Source organism: Poeciliopsis prolifica, unplaced genomic scaffold (genome assembly GCF_027474105.1).
Source record: "Poeciliopsis prolifica strain line A6 unplaced genomic scaffold, Auburn_PproV2 SCAFFOLD023, whole genome shotgun sequence".
Taxonomy (NCBI): Eukaryota; Metazoa; Chordata; class Actinopteri; order Cyprinodontiformes; family Poeciliidae; genus Poeciliopsis; species Poeciliopsis prolifica.
In genome coordinates this window covers 3,129,691-3,144,695 of record NW_026562398.1, presented here as the reverse complement: position 1 = coordinate 3,144,695, position 15,005 = coordinate 3,129,691, and the positions used below count along the sequence as shown (strand labels likewise).

Sequence of the window (15,005 nt, the reverse complement as noted above, 5' to 3'; positions counted from 1 at the left end):
TCTACGGCGAAGCAGCGTTACAGCTATGGTTGTCCCCCCCTTTTGTTCATCAGAGTTCCTCCATTATTGTACAAACAATGAAACTATCTGGATGTTATGCCGTTTCATGAAACATTTTACTGCATGTACGCCTTCCACGCTCTCCTCTGGGATTATCTAATGAATTAAAAGCGACCTGCAACACTCCTGAGCTGCTGTGAGGTGTCCGAAGCTCGCAGTATTTCCTGAAGAACGTGGAGTAGTAAGTGTTGAAAATAAAGTATCAGTCTGGAAGTGTTGTGTTGGTGTTTAAGGGTTACTTTTGGTCACATTTTCACGTTCGGGAGCTTGCTGTAGTTATGCTCCTGTGCTAATTATTGTAATTCATCATAACCCACTGTGCCCTGAAAAGACAGTGACGCGGGCAGCTCCCCTTATTATGCAAAATAAGCACGCCAGCCTTTTTTTCTACATCACAATACCAACGCATATTAATGCCGAAATAAAAAATCTCACATGAATGTAGTTGTGGCGCCTGGTAAGATTCGGCATTGGACCCAACCACACTTACTGTTGCAGTTCGCTAACTTCAAGAAATTGAACGTTTGCTGTTATTTTCTGGAATCCACAGGGTGAGGTGATTATGGAGGGAAACACTGGCTCTGAATGTTTACACTGAGAACAGTTCAGACACTGTTCTGGGATTTAGCCTTACTGTTTCTTACCGAAACGGAGTGTAACGGCTGTGTAACGGCTACCTTTGTTTAGCTAACATTTATTCCGTGTGCTTAGCTAACGCACGAGCCTTAAACCTTACCAACGGGAATACGGCATTGAGCTAAATTGTAAAGGGATTTTTAATGTCTGGATTATTTGTTTGTAAAGGCTGTAAAGTAGTTGTTCCCCTGTTCCTTTGGAAGTTTGTAGAAATCGTGGTTTGCTAACTGTTGTTAGCAGGTTGGCTAAAGCTCCCTGCTACTGTAGTTCATTGTTGGAGAGAAGCAACACCAGAATGCTAATGTTAGCATGCCTTTCGATGGTCGTGTAGCAGAGTTAGTGTATATTTCGCGGTGTACAATCAAATTAAGTTGATTTTTTTTTAATTTTATTTTATAACCAAACCCAAGCTCATGTCCCAATTCACAGTCGGCCGTTTTCCTGATTGTTTTATTGCTTAAACGTTCTGTTTGTTGACCTGAATGGCACCTGTCACCGGGTAAAAGGGAAACATAAGTTGTTTCTCTGTTGGAGTGTGTTTACATTTTTAGAGGGTTATTTCCTGGTCATGTGACAGCAGAATAGATTAGTTATTAGAAAGTATTTGATGGTATTTCATGTATGCTACATACTGTTAAGAAAATTACAAAATAGCAAAATAAGGAAGCTTCACTCTTTAGCATTACTATAAACTACAATGTTTCCATGGTAACTGGAGCCTATTGCAGCTGTCAGTGGGCTCTAGATCAGATCATCTGTGCATCACAGACCCAACCCCAGAGTTAATTATGACAGATCATGTAGTTTCTATCATAATCTCTTGACTAAAATGAGACTTGTTTTTCAGTCACAGTGTGATCAGTTATAGTCATTTCAGTTTCAGTCAACCAAACATTGCTACATATTAATTCACTAAAGGTATTGTAAATTTAGTTGACTGAATTAAATATTCATAGAGAAATTTATTTTTTTAGGCCCTCATATCTTTAAGGGTGATAATTCCCTTACATCAAGGATACACCTATTGATCCGAGGATGCAGCTGAATTAGATTCATATTTTTCAATGCTATATTTCCACTGCGTCATAATGCTTGATTAAAATGTTTGTAGTTTTTCTCATAAAAAAATCGCATCAGTTTTTGTTAACAGAATATTTTATAAAACACAATGGTTCATGCACGGCAAAGATAATTTTGATACCCTCAGTTAACCAAACATCATAATGGTATTGGAAACAATGGAAAAGTTTGAGGAAAACAATATTGGCCAATTGCAGCCCATATTTTCTTATTCATATTGATATTGTGCAGCCCTATAATCCATTTACTTTGAAGTCATAGATTCCATTTGTGTCTGTGTGTTTTTTTTTTTTTTTCTCTTCAGATGTAAAGCTGAACTTCAGTTGTCCCTGAAGAGGTTGTTGGCACCATGGGGCTAGATTTTGATGTGAAGACATTCTGTCATAATCTTCGGGCCACAAAGCCGCCGTATGAGTGTCCAGTGGAGACTTGTCGTAAGGTTTACAAGAGTTACAGTGGCATAGAGTATCACCTCTACCACTATGACCATGACAACCCAACTCCTGCTCCCGCTGTGCCCCAGAAGAAGAGGAAGGGCCGCCCTCCTCGTGCCTCGCTGACCGCCTCTGGGGACACGGACGACATCGGAGGCAGCGGAGGTGGAGGACCAAGTCCTGAAGCAAATGCACCTGGGAGCCCCAACCGGTCGGACCATTCACACTCCCCTGGCAGGGAGACGATGACCTACGCTCAGGCACAGCGCATGGTGGAGCTGGAGATTCAGGGACGCATTCACCGAATAAGTATCTTTGAGAACATTGATGTGGTGTCCGAGGAAGACAGCGACGCCGAGGATGCACCGCCATCTGGCGCAGGCAGTTTTGGAGGAGGGGTTTGTAACGGCAGTGACAGTGGAGCCGGGGGCAGTGAAGTTGGAGGAAGCGGGAAGGACCGCTCTGATATCCCATCCTCTAACGGCGGTAAAGCCACGCCAAAGACTGGGAAGCACAAAAGTAAAGACAAGAAGAAGGACGGTTCATCTCACCATCACAACCCGCAGTCCGGTCTTGCCGTCAAACTTCCAGAAGCAGTGTTTAGAGAACTGGACCAAGAAAGACCTGATGCCCCTGCTCGGACTTTATCCTACTACAGGTGTGATACCAGGATTGTAATTTGATTCATTACTATTTAAATGTCTTAGATATGTTAATTTCCTTTCACAAGCTTTTCACATTAGATTGAAATTTTGCCCCATTCCTCAGGATGGAGCTGGTTTAACAGTCAGCAAACCTTTTCCACTTAATCCATACATTTTACAGACAGCTAAGATTATGGCTTTGTGACAGCCGCTCTAAGACATTGATTTTGTTGTTCTTTGTAATTAATTAGGTCTTAGGGTTCTTTGTATGGTGTATCCATTTGTCACCAAGCTGATGTCTTAAGATGCCGCTTCACTCTTCTAGAAAACGCTTTTTACTCACGATCCCATCTATTATGTCAAGTGTGCTAGTTCCTACTGCAGCAAAACGCCCCCACCACATGATGCTGGCACCACCTTACACCCACATGTGGCAGGCTGTAGGCTTACGAGCACCATAATCGTTATAACCAAACACTACAAGTAACTGTTGCAATCATTTTAGTAATCCTAACTCACCTAAAATAGGAAAAGTTTAGTCTGATTTCATGTACGTGAAGAAAAACAAGTTATGGGTTTCTGTTTTAATACAATGTGATTAAATATTTAGTAACTCTATTTAGAAGCTTTGAACTTTTTGTGATAGATTTTTCTTTCTGCCCACATTTCCTCCTCTGGGCTTCAGGTACATCGAGAAGTCTGTGGAAGAGCTGGATGAAGAGGTTGAGTATGACATGGACGAGGAGGACTACATTTGGCTCGGCATCATGAACGACAAACGACGACGTGACGGAGTGACGCCAATCCCTCAGGAGGTCTTTGAATACCTCATGGACCGCTTAGAAAAGGAGTCCTACTTTGAGAGCCACAACAAGGTACTCGAATACTAAAGACATTACAGACATTCACCTGCGAATTTCAACTCTGACCCGTTCTATTGCCCTTCACCCCAGGCAGACCCAAGTACGTTAATCGACGAGGATGCCGTCTGCTGCATCTGCAATGACGGAGAGTGTCAGAACAGCAACGTCATCCTGTTCTGTGACATGTGCAACCTGGCAGTGCACCAGGAGTGCTATGGCGTTCCCTACATCCCAGAGGGTCAGTGGTTGTGTCGGCGCTGCCTGCAGTCGCCGAGCAGAGCAGTGGACTGTGCTCTGTGTCCTAATAAGGGCGGGGCTTTCAAACAGACGGATGACGGACGATGGGCTCATGTAGTTTGTGCGCTTTGGATCCCGGAGGTGAAGCAATTTTTGGCAAATCAAAGATTTTGATTGGTTTCTCATGTTTGTCCAATAATAAAATGTTTTTCTCCCATCTTCTAGGTCTGCTTTGCAAACACAGTCTTTCTGGAGCCGATCGACAGCATCGAGCACATCCCTGCCGCCCGCTGGAAGCTCACCTGCTACATCTGCAAGCAACGTGGCTCAGGCGCCTGCATCCAGTGTCACAAAGCCAACTGTTACACAGCCTTCCACGTCACCTGTGCCCAGCAGGCAGGTCTCTACATGAAGATGGAGCCAGTCAGAGAAACGGGGGCTAACGGCACATCGTTCAGCGTGCGCAAGACGGCATACTGCGATATCCACACACCGCCGGGGTCAGCCAGGCCTCTCGCTGGAGTGGGCGGGGCCAGCATGGGCTCGTCCAACAGCGAAGGGGAGCTGGAGGACGACGACGAGCCCAGTCTTGGCCAGGATGAGGACTCCAAGGGCTGGAGCTCTGAGCGGGCTAAGCGGGCGAAGGCGAAATCCAGGCTGAAGATGAAGAGAGCGAGGAAGATCCTAGCAGAAAGGAGAGCTGCTGCACCAGTGGTGTCTGTGCCCTGCATACCTCCCCACAGGTAGATATTCAATATATGTCTCTGTTTATTCTGTCTTACAAATTTTTTATTTCTTTGTTTTTTTACATTTTAGAAAATTAAGACCACATAATTTCAACTTATTTTATTGTGATTCTATGAGATGGACCAGAGGTCAGCAATCTTCACAACCCTAAGAGTTGATGAGAAGATAGAAAGAGCTAAAAACAGGAGGAAATCTGCAAAAGAGTTTAGGCTATGGTGAAAGTTTACCTTCAACCAGGACAAACATGCAGTCAGAACATCAGAGGTTTAGATCAAAGAAGAATAAGCAAAAAATCTCAGATTTATAAAGCTGGTTGAGGCGTATGCCCATGAAACTACAATGATAAGGTTGATTGATAAAGCATTTATCCACAGGAGCTCACTACAAATGTCACACTTTTCATTTTGTTTTGTTTTAATTTCTATATAAAAATGGAAATTATCTCTCATTTTCCTTCCACTTCACAGAGAAGTGTTCTTTTGTGTTGGTTTATAACAAAAACTCCCAGTAAATTGTGTGCTGTGGTGACGTCACAAACCGATAAAGTTCAAGGGAGGGTGAATATTCCTGCATGCCGCTGTAAATTAGTGTTTGCTTCTCTGCAGACTCAGCAAAATCACAAGTAATTTGACGGTGCCCAGGAAGAGTCAGTTCATGCAACGACTCCACAGCTACTGGACGCTGAAGAGGCAAAGTCGAAATGGCGTCCCTCTTCTGCGGCGTCTCCAGACCCACCTGCCATCTCAGCGCCATGTGGAGCCGCATCCACCACAGCCCGCAGCACAGCTTCCCCCTGTAAACATTTCCAACTCTTACTATTTGTTTCGGGGTTTTTTTTATCCCATTAACTAAAATAAATACTGTTTTTGTTATTTGTTTAATATTTTCCATCACATTTGTGTTTCAGAGGGACAACGAGGAGAAACAAACGGCCTTAAAGGAGCAGCTGAAGGCCTGGCAGAGATTGAGACATGACCTGGAGAGAGCCAGGCTGCTGGTGGAGCTCATCCGCAAGAGGGAGAAACTCAAGAGGGAGACGGTGAGGTTCAGAACGGATATTTTTACACTACTCTGATAATAAAATTGTGTAGGCACGAATGTCGGTTTATCCTCGCAGCTGACAGGTGTACAACTGTGCCTGTTTAGATTAAAGTGCAGCAGATGGCGCTGGAGATGCAGCTCACTCCCTTCCTGGTGCTTCTCAGGAGTACGTTGGAGCAGTTACAGGAAAGAGACACAAACAACTTTTTCACTGAGCCAGTTCCCCTTGAAGAGGTAAATGTGTTTACAGAAAAAAACATTTCAACGTTTTCCCTCTTTATTTCTACATATAAAATTAGACCTTGCTGCTGCATTTATATTGGTTTAAAATTGCAAGCGCAGAGGTTAGAATTGTACATGTAAATGAAGCTGGTGGAGGCTTTTCCATCAGACTGTCTCTCAGTCCAAGGCTTTCCCTCTGTTCAACAGGTGCCGGACTACCTGGAGCACATTGACACTCCTATGGACTTCCAGACCATGTGGAACCTGCTGGAGTCCCATCGCTACCTCACGTTTGAGGCCTTCGAAGCCGACTTTGGCCTCATTGTCAACAACTGCCTCAAGTACAATGCCAAGGACACGGTGTTTTACCGAGCCGCCCTGCGGCTCAGGGAGATGGGCGCCGTCGTCCTCAGAGCGGCCAGGCGTCAGGCTGAACGGATCGGCTTCGATTATGAGTCAGGCATGCATCTTCATCGAGACTCGAGCCCAGAAAGCCAACGTGAGCCAGAGAGAGACAGAGAGCGGGACAGGGAACAGGAGAGAGACAGACCTTTGTCCTCTAATGAAGACGGTAAGCGCCCCTCTTTTACTTTAATGGGTTGGCTTACAGTGATCAGGAGAGATTCAGTTCCAAAGAATTGGCGAAACACTACATATTTTAAAAAGACATGCTTTTCTTATAGATTGATTCTTGTCATGTGAACATATTTTAAAATATTTTTCCATTTTATTGAAATATATATGTTATATAATATATATACTTTATTTAAGCATTTTTTTGCTTGTCATAAAATACAGCTAAATGGTTCAGACAAAAATATTGTTCACGTAGCACAGAGAAATAACCAGCAGAGGGCGCCTCACTTGCTGCGCTGAATTTCACTGGTTCGGAAACGTTTAAGATTCTGGGATATAGACAGTGATTCTGTTCTCCACATGAACATCATCAGCAGCATTTTCTTTGAACAAGATTTTAAGTCTTTGTAACCAATAATGGGCTCCCAGTCCCACATTTTGTATTCATGACTCTTAAACTTTAAGAGGTTTTTGGAGGCCATCATCTGACAGACCAAGTAGGACGTAGTCATGAGGTTGAAATAGAAGAATTTTTACATTGTCTTTTTACAAAGAAGGTTGGAGAGTCACTACTGCAAGTTGATTCTAAACTTTGACCAGGCTATTGTAACACAGGCGTTTTGATCTAAACTATTTCATTGTTTATCTGAATTGTTGTAACCGCAGGGCTTTTAGCCTCACCTGTGCTTCATGGTGAAATGTGTTTCACAGTGTGTTCAAATACAACTAGAGATAATTCACATGACAGCTCTAGTCCTACGCTGTCAAAGGTGATCGTTTGGTGGACGAGCTGTAAGTGTTGCTCTCCCTGCCCCTCCCAGACCTGTTGCTGCCAGAGAATAGGCGACGGCTGCCGCTGGACGAGCAGCTGCATTACCTGCAGGCGCGCCTCGATGAGGTCAACTCAGGGAAGCACAGCATTGGCCAGTCTCGCAGGGCCAAAGCCCTGAAGAAGGAGATCAGTGTGATCCGGAGAAAGCTGGCGCACCAGCGGGAGGTGGGCTCCATCATGGGGGGCCGTGAGTCGGCGGGGGATCGCAATTCTTCTCTCCCACATCACTCTTCGTCTGTGGGACACCATGATGAGGGGGGAGAGAGCAGCAGCCAGGAGATTGGAGGAAAGGGTGTGTCTATAGGAATGTTGGAATATTAATGATATGTAACATGATTCAGCAGACAAAATGTTTAATTTCATATTTTGTCATTTTTATCTCGTGTTTTATCTTCTGCAGCTCCCGAGGTTGGCCGGCGGACTTCTGTGCTTTTTTCCAAGAAGAACCAAAAAATGGCTGGTCCACCCAAAAGACCAGGGCGTCCGCCGAAGAACCGAGACATGGGCTACGCCGGGCCAGGAGTGAGCCAGAGCCCTATCGGGCCCCCCCAGCTCCCGCTGCTGTCCAGCAACAGGCCCAGGAAGAGACCCCGCACCCCCCACAGCACCTCCAGCTCCGACAGCGACAGCGACAACGATGACCTCCTTCCAGGTGCGGCGCACCGTGGCTGTTGCTGCGCTTTTAATCATGTGACAGTTCCCGCGTCACAGAGTGACTCACCGCCTCCGTGTGTTACCCTCAGGTTTACCGAGCAACGGCTTTGATACCGGAAACCAACCTGTGACTGAAAGTTTCCGTGTGTACAGAAACGAGCCTCGTCTTCCTCGATCCAGCTCCGACTCCGAGTCCACCACCAGCAGCAGCAGCAGCGCCGCTTCTGACAGGACCAGGTGATTGATGCGTGAGCGCTTCTGATCTAAAGTACCCACAATCCCATATGTTGCTGTTGGTTGATGAACAACAGCATAGAAAGTGAAAACCAAAACCACAAATCGTAGTGTTCTCAAAAACAAAAAAAAAGCCTTTCATTGAAAGGCTCTGTCAGCTTTAGTTTCGCGTTTTAATGGGCGCACCTTTCCTGTCTTTTCCTCCCCCAGCACTACGCCCTCTAAGCAAGGCAGAGGAAAGGCATCATTCTCTCGTTCCACTTTCCATGAGGACAGCAGTGAGGAAACGTCAGGCACAGAAAATGATTCCTACTCAGTTGGAGGATCACGGAGCGTTTCACACTGTAAGCACATCCACACACACTGACACCTTGCAAAGCACACATGAAGACATGAAACTTTTCAAGCATCGTGTCAGTTCATTTGCTTTGAGAGTCAGATTATTGTAAGACCTGATGGAGACATTGATCTGAGTCTTGGTCAAATTTCTAATTTTATTATTCTAAACCTAAACTAGCATTTTGCTTTAGAGTTTATTGCTTCACCACCACTAGAGTACTTGCATAATTGGTAAGAAAAAAATGGCTTGTATAGGTTTTTACACCGCTCATATTCACTTGGTTTTAACCACAAATCTGAAGGCATTTTAGTTAAATTTTATGAGATCTTACACAAATTCCAAAACTGTAAGCTGAAGGAAAGACACGAGATTTTCTTAATATTTTTTTTTACAAATGACATTCTGGGAAATGTGGCCTGCATTTGAGTTCCCCATCTCTTCACCTCTACCTTCAAATAAAATCCTTTTGACCTCACCTATTGGTGAATAAAGTGATCCTGTATGTAATTACTTAAGTGGAGCTGATCTGGGAAGGACTCAGTTTGGTTTGAGAACACCTTGGAGACTGGTAGTTTATAAAAACCAGCAAGTAAAGGCCATTTCTGGCAGAAGACGAATCACTCTTCTCAACAGACTTGTACATGATCTGCAGTATCTTCCTGCAAGCACAGATTCCTGAAGAAATAAAGTCTGCTCTGCCCCTCCTTCCAGACATCTATACTGTTTCATCTCCAGAATGGAGACTTGAAAATTTATGTTCAGTCTGACTGAGCTCAAGCTGTTTTGCAAATAAAAATGTTAAAAAATGTTAGAAATCATTTATTATGTTCTTACTGCTATCACATAAAATCCCAAGTTCAAGGGATATATGTACTTTTTCCAGAAATGTGACCACAAAATTTTATTCTATTCTAATGTAATCTAAGAATGGCAATAAAAAAAAAGTTCTGACTCTTTTTGAAGAAATAATTAAAGGTAGTGGATTCATATCTAAACCTGGGGATTTCTGCAGTGATACTTTTTTTTTAAAGCAGGAAATGGTTCATTGGCAAGAGTCAACCCGTCTTATTTAGTTTCCTCGGGTTAAAGAGGTGTACAGGAAACAAGACTGAACACATTTTGTTCCTGTTTTTGATTGACACATGGAAATATGGCTGCTGCTGCTGCTGCAGTTATTGCATGAAGGAAGGAAACATAATATGGTCCACCACAAAAACAAGACATTTTTCTCATTTTGAGAAAGACTGAATTGTGCTGCTTCCAAAAAAAAAAATATCTGGTTACAGAATTTTTTAATCCATGTTATTGCTGGCCATTTTGCAGTGAGAAAATGATTCACTCCTTTTGAACAGAAAATACTCGTTTTGTAGTAAACCCTGAAGACAGTGAGATAACATATGGGCCCATTGCACTGAGAAAAGAAAAATGGCGTAACGGTGGCTTTTCTTGCTGCTGTCAGTGGTGCGTGGCCGGGACCGGTCAGGATGCTGGATGACATCTGACGACTACTCCTCTCTGGAAGCTCTGGATCTGGTCTGGGCCAAGTGCAGAGGCTATCCTTCGTATCCTGCTCTGGTGAGATAGAAACATTGTGTTGACCCTGAGAACTGCATCAAAACACCCTGATTTCACCCGAACGCACGTGTAATCACCATTCACACCTCTGTTCGCCTGCAGATCATCGACCCAAAGATGCCCAGGGAGGGCGTGTTCCACCGCGGAGTCCCAATACCCGTACCTCCTTTAGACGTACTGAAACTCGGGGAGCAGATGACCCAAGAAGCCCGGGAGCACCTGTTCCTCGTCCTTTTCTTTGACAACAAAAGAACCTGGTCAGTGTTCTGAATCCAACGGTTTCAAGCGTTTCGTTGACATTTGCAATCTTATAAGGGTCAAATTTTGTTTAGCAAGTGAATCAGGCCTGGCTGTGACTGGATGTAGACTCGTGCATAACTCTGCTGCAGAAACTTCAAAGCGACGCTGCAGCGCTCGAGCTGCGACGCACGAGCCGACAGAACGCGCAGCAGATGTAGGCCAAACGTGGTTTTTGAGACTACAAGGCAAGCGCCTGCTCTTCTAGGTCATCATGTACACTGCTTTAATTCAGAAGGAAAAAAGAAGCGTGAGAAGGGTGACTGTTTCATGCACTGAAGTCCTTCCTCGTTCTCATCTTAGAAGGTTAGCTGAAGTTCTTTCAGGTCACGCCCTGCAAAGAATCAGGAAGTCCGTCCGCTGAAAGAAACAAAGAGCCCTTCTGTCTGAAGAGGCATTTTTATTACACTACTATTGATACTAGGACAATATACTAATTTATCTGCATCTCAATAGAAATGCTCATTTATTTAAGTATGCAGACAGTAAAAATGAAACTCATAGTCAATATAGTGCGCTCAGAATGACATATGAGGCTTTTGTTTCTGTTCATTATGATGGCTTAGAGCTAAGAAATTCTGCATTTTGGTTTTTCTGAAACCTGGGAATATTTTAGCAGGACCAGTAAAAGAAATTGGGTTGCTCTTCTGAAATTGCCAGCTTGTTGCCCATGCACCAAACAATACTTGGTCAGGTCTCCTTTTACGTGAATTACTGTATCAGTGCTACATAACCTTTGGCAGTGTGGCAGCTAAGTCCTATTAGAACATGAAAGTGGTGTGTCTATCATAAAATGCTCTAAAATTTGCCAAACATTTTAATGTGAGCCATGATGAAACTCAATGAAACAACACCAGCAGATGACACAACACTCCAAATCATCCCTGATTGTAGAAACTTCACCCTTGACCTTTTGAACTACAGGGCAACAGTCAATCCATCCAACCATTGCTGAGTTGGATGGATTGACTCTCTCCTTTAGACCTTCTGTTGATTCTTCCATCCTTTCCTCATACAGCTGGTGATTTTTACAGGTTTCATATGTAAAGGTGGTCCATTGTAAATGTAGTTGACATACATTTACTGGAAAGTATTTGATATGTGCTTTAGAAATATAGAAAATTTAGAAATGAAAAATTATTTTGAACCCAACTTACAATTATCTCCTTCTTGCTAGAGCACATTTTGAATCACAATTTGTCCTTCCTCTCTGAACTTTGTCAGGTATTTTTAATGACTTTGCTGATCTGCAATAAATAAATATATATGTTTTCATTATTATTATTTGTTTTTGAAAACCGCTATCGTTTACTTTTCACTTTCTAGTGGCACAAATTTGAAAGCATAAATAACATTTCTGTATTAAAAACCATCTTTTCTTCTTGTCATGCCTAATTTATTTTGTGAAAGTAAAATTGGGGATTATTACCAGCTATAAGACATTATTAAAAAATACATACTTGAAAAATATCCCTGTCTAATCAACAAGTTTCATTTAAAAGCAATGTAAATGAATAACATTTTTTTAAATTGTTTTTTCAATTTGTTTGTGTGTTTCTCAGGCAGTGGCTGCCGCGATCCAAGCTGGTGCCGCTTGGTGTGGACCAAGAACTAGACAAGGAGAAGATGCTTGAGGGCAGGAAATCCAATATTCGTAAATCCGTCTCGGTGGCCTACAGTCGTGCCATGCAACACCGCAGCAAAGTCCAGGGAGACCCCAGCAGCGAAACCAGCGACAGTGACTGATTGCAAACTGACACACTGTCTAAATCTGCAAAACTTGTGGATTTCATGCATCCATTATGGGAGCACAGCCCTTTTGTCATGGATTACAAAGACAACAAAGCAAGCAGGAAAATTAGTAGGAAGGAAAAACTCCACTACTTTGGCCCCAAAACACATTCACTCACACTAAGCCATATTTAATCAGACATGTAAAAAAAATATATTGTATTTAAGAAGATTAAAAATAAGGATATTGCTAATAATGATGATGAAAAAAAAAATGTTCCAAATCATGAATCAAAATGTTTAATGTATGTGGTCTGTATATGTTTAAAACAAAAATGAAATAATGGTTTACAGACTTAAAAGGTAGGCATAATATCACACTATGGTCCATACACAATTCTGCTTCCCCTTGTCCTTTCTTCACATTCAGTCACACAGGTAATCTTACACTCAAACAGGTAAATGCATGTTCTATGTGTAGAGTAAATGCACACACTCCTCATCTTCCAAAAGACAAAAGCATACCTGTGTGTGTGGGGGCAGTCAGAGGAGCAGAAAAAGGGACTGTTGCAACCCGTTTGTTGGCAAATCAATGTTACTGTAAATTATTCTTCAAACTTTTTGTTTGTCACTCCAGCAGCTGCACATCTCAACGTGTTTTTTTTTTCCTTTTTTTTTTTTTTTTTTTTTTTTTACAGATTTGTAAACAAGTATTTCTGTCACATTGACCTGTAGAATCAGTCAATAATGAGGACTAAACTGAAACATGATCGTCTCCATGTCGCTTAGTCTCAGGCCGACGGCTGTAGAACTTTTATATAACAAAGATTGCATAAAAAAATACAAGTTTAATAATAAAAAAAGATAGTGTTTTTTTAAAATTTGGGCCTTGTGTTATGGTTACTGTTACTGCTACCTCTCTGTTTCCTCCTATATAAGAAGGAGACCATTGTGTGGGTTATTTTTAGCTACTATTCTGAAGAATGTAATTTATTGGGCTTTCACATCCTGATACGGGTTTCTATTGAAGGTGCCGTATTCAACATGATCACTCAGGTTTGAAAGTTTTTCTTTCACAAAAATGTGTCTGTGAAGACCATGATAATCTTTCCCATCTCAGGGACAGATTACCTAAGACAGAGACTTCTTTCATTTCTGTCAAAGGCCTTTACTGTTTATGACCTGAAATATGATGCCGTGCGGTTGGCTAATGCTGTACTCAATCTTCAATCTGACATATAAAGAGGCTCAAACATGTTCAACTCTCCTAAACGGCGTTTAGCCTAATTTGACCTACACAAATTTAAAGGTTTGTCCAAGCATCTGTCATAATGTCCTTATTGTGGCTGTGCAGGTTTCTGTTGCTTTTACGTACAGTTGAAACCAGATATTTACATTCACTACACAAAGAAACACCTTCTTTTCCTGGTTGTTCGACATTAAATCTGACTGAAGTTGACAGCTTTGATCGGGTAAGGATTACAAAAAGAATTTCTGGTTACCAACTGTCATTTATCGGCTACGTTTTCATTTCCCTCAAATCAAAAGTTTTCATACAAAAGATTATACGTTTTTCATACAAGATCATGCAAAAGATTACAATGCCTTAGCGTGTCATCTGAGAGGTTCATTCACAACATTTGAGTTTACTGAAAGCATGTCTAGGTGTACGTTGAGGCAACACCTAGAACAAACTCCTGTCTTGTGTGACCTCACGGAAAAACTAAATACCAAGCAAGATATTAAGAAGCTTGTATTGTGAACCTCTAAAAGTGAGCTTCTTCCTTAGAAGCAATTTTCAGATGCCTTCAGGGACATCTGGAAATTGTCATCAGTCCAAAGCAAGTATAGAAACTATGGGAACTTCATGAAGGGAGATTAATAAGTCGAAATGTAGGAGCCACATCTCTGGACATCGTCTTGTGTGTAGATACGTCTTCAATATGAAGGGTCATCCTAGTTTCTCTTCTGAATTGGTTATGAAGTGGCTTAAGACCAATGAAGTCGATGTTTTTGAGTGGCAGTTGCACAGTTTAAAAGGCACTTCTGCCAAAAACTAATGAAATACATGCAAACTTTGAAAAGTGCATTGTTCTGGAATTTAGCAAATACAAACGTGAAAGATTAGTTTAATCTGAGTCGGTGAAAAAAAAAAGTGGTTATTTGATTTTATACAGTGCGCAAACATTTGGCTTCAATTATTTTTTTTAACTAAAGGAATCTGGATCTTCTTGTCAGGGCACTTTAAGAAAACAATGTCCCATTTAAATCACTCTCAGCCCTTTTGTTGAGGCAGGTCTGTGCAATGTATGTTGTGCAAAATACTGTATGTTGAAATCTATGTTGTAACAAACCATGTTGCGTCTGGATCGTAACTGTCCGTGAATTTATTTTACACAAGAGTTCAAAAAAACATAACCTCACTGCTGCGCTTGTTTTAGGATTCATGCTTTGTGATTTTCAGCGGCTGAACACCTATTTAAAACAGCCAGTCCATAGGATGTCTACTCGCATTCTCTTCTTGACGCAATACAAGCTCCAAGTGGTTGCGATGACAAAGATTTCGTGCAAACGCTCGCTCCTCGAAACCGAGGTTTTTGTTTTTTTTTCAAAAGACTTTCCGCAAATGATAAAGATCCCCCGACCCAAAGGAGGACCCAAATGCCACAAACTCTGCCTTTCAGACGAGAAAGTGTGATAAGACCCCAACGATCAGTTAAAGCCTCTCGGTTTGCTTTGCGCCACTCAGAAGACGTGTGGAAACATCTGATAAATATTACGATGTGGTTTTAACAGGACGCA

The 15,005-nt window shown here is 42.2% G+C and overlaps 1 protein-coding gene across 5 annotated transcripts; it reads left to right on the top strand.

Annotated features, from left to right (window-relative positions):
- On the top strand, positions 1 to 13,515 carry brpf1 (bromodomain and PHD finger containing, 1). Of its 5 annotated transcripts, none has more exons than XM_055046361.1 (16): positions 1 to 241; positions 2,081 to 2,868; positions 3,540 to 3,729; positions 3,808 to 4,095; positions 4,180 to 4,697; positions 5,307 to 5,496; positions 5,609 to 5,740; positions 5,848 to 5,976; positions 6,172 to 6,535; positions 7,362 to 7,664; positions 7,773 to 8,024; positions 8,116 to 8,263; positions 8,471 to 8,604; positions 10,060 to 10,175; positions 10,278 to 10,432; positions 12,035 to 13,515. In XM_055046361.1, the coding sequence occupies exons 2-16, from the start codon at positions 2,126 to 2,128 to the stop codon at positions 12,216 to 12,218; spliced, it is 3,846 nt and encodes a 1,281-aa protein (XP_054902336.1). In that variant the 5' UTR covers positions 1 to 241; positions 2,081 to 2,125; the 3' UTR covers positions 12,219 to 13,515. The 5 variants fall into 5 exon arrangements, with proteins under 5 accessions (XP_054902336.1, XP_054902340.1, XP_054902337.1 ...); XM_055046362.1 differs by lacking the exon at positions 1 to 241 and adding an exon at positions 469 to 611; XM_055046363.1 differs by lacking the exon at positions 1 to 241 and adding an exon at positions 469 to 616.
- Positions 13,516 to 15,005: the final 1,490 nt, after the last annotated feature.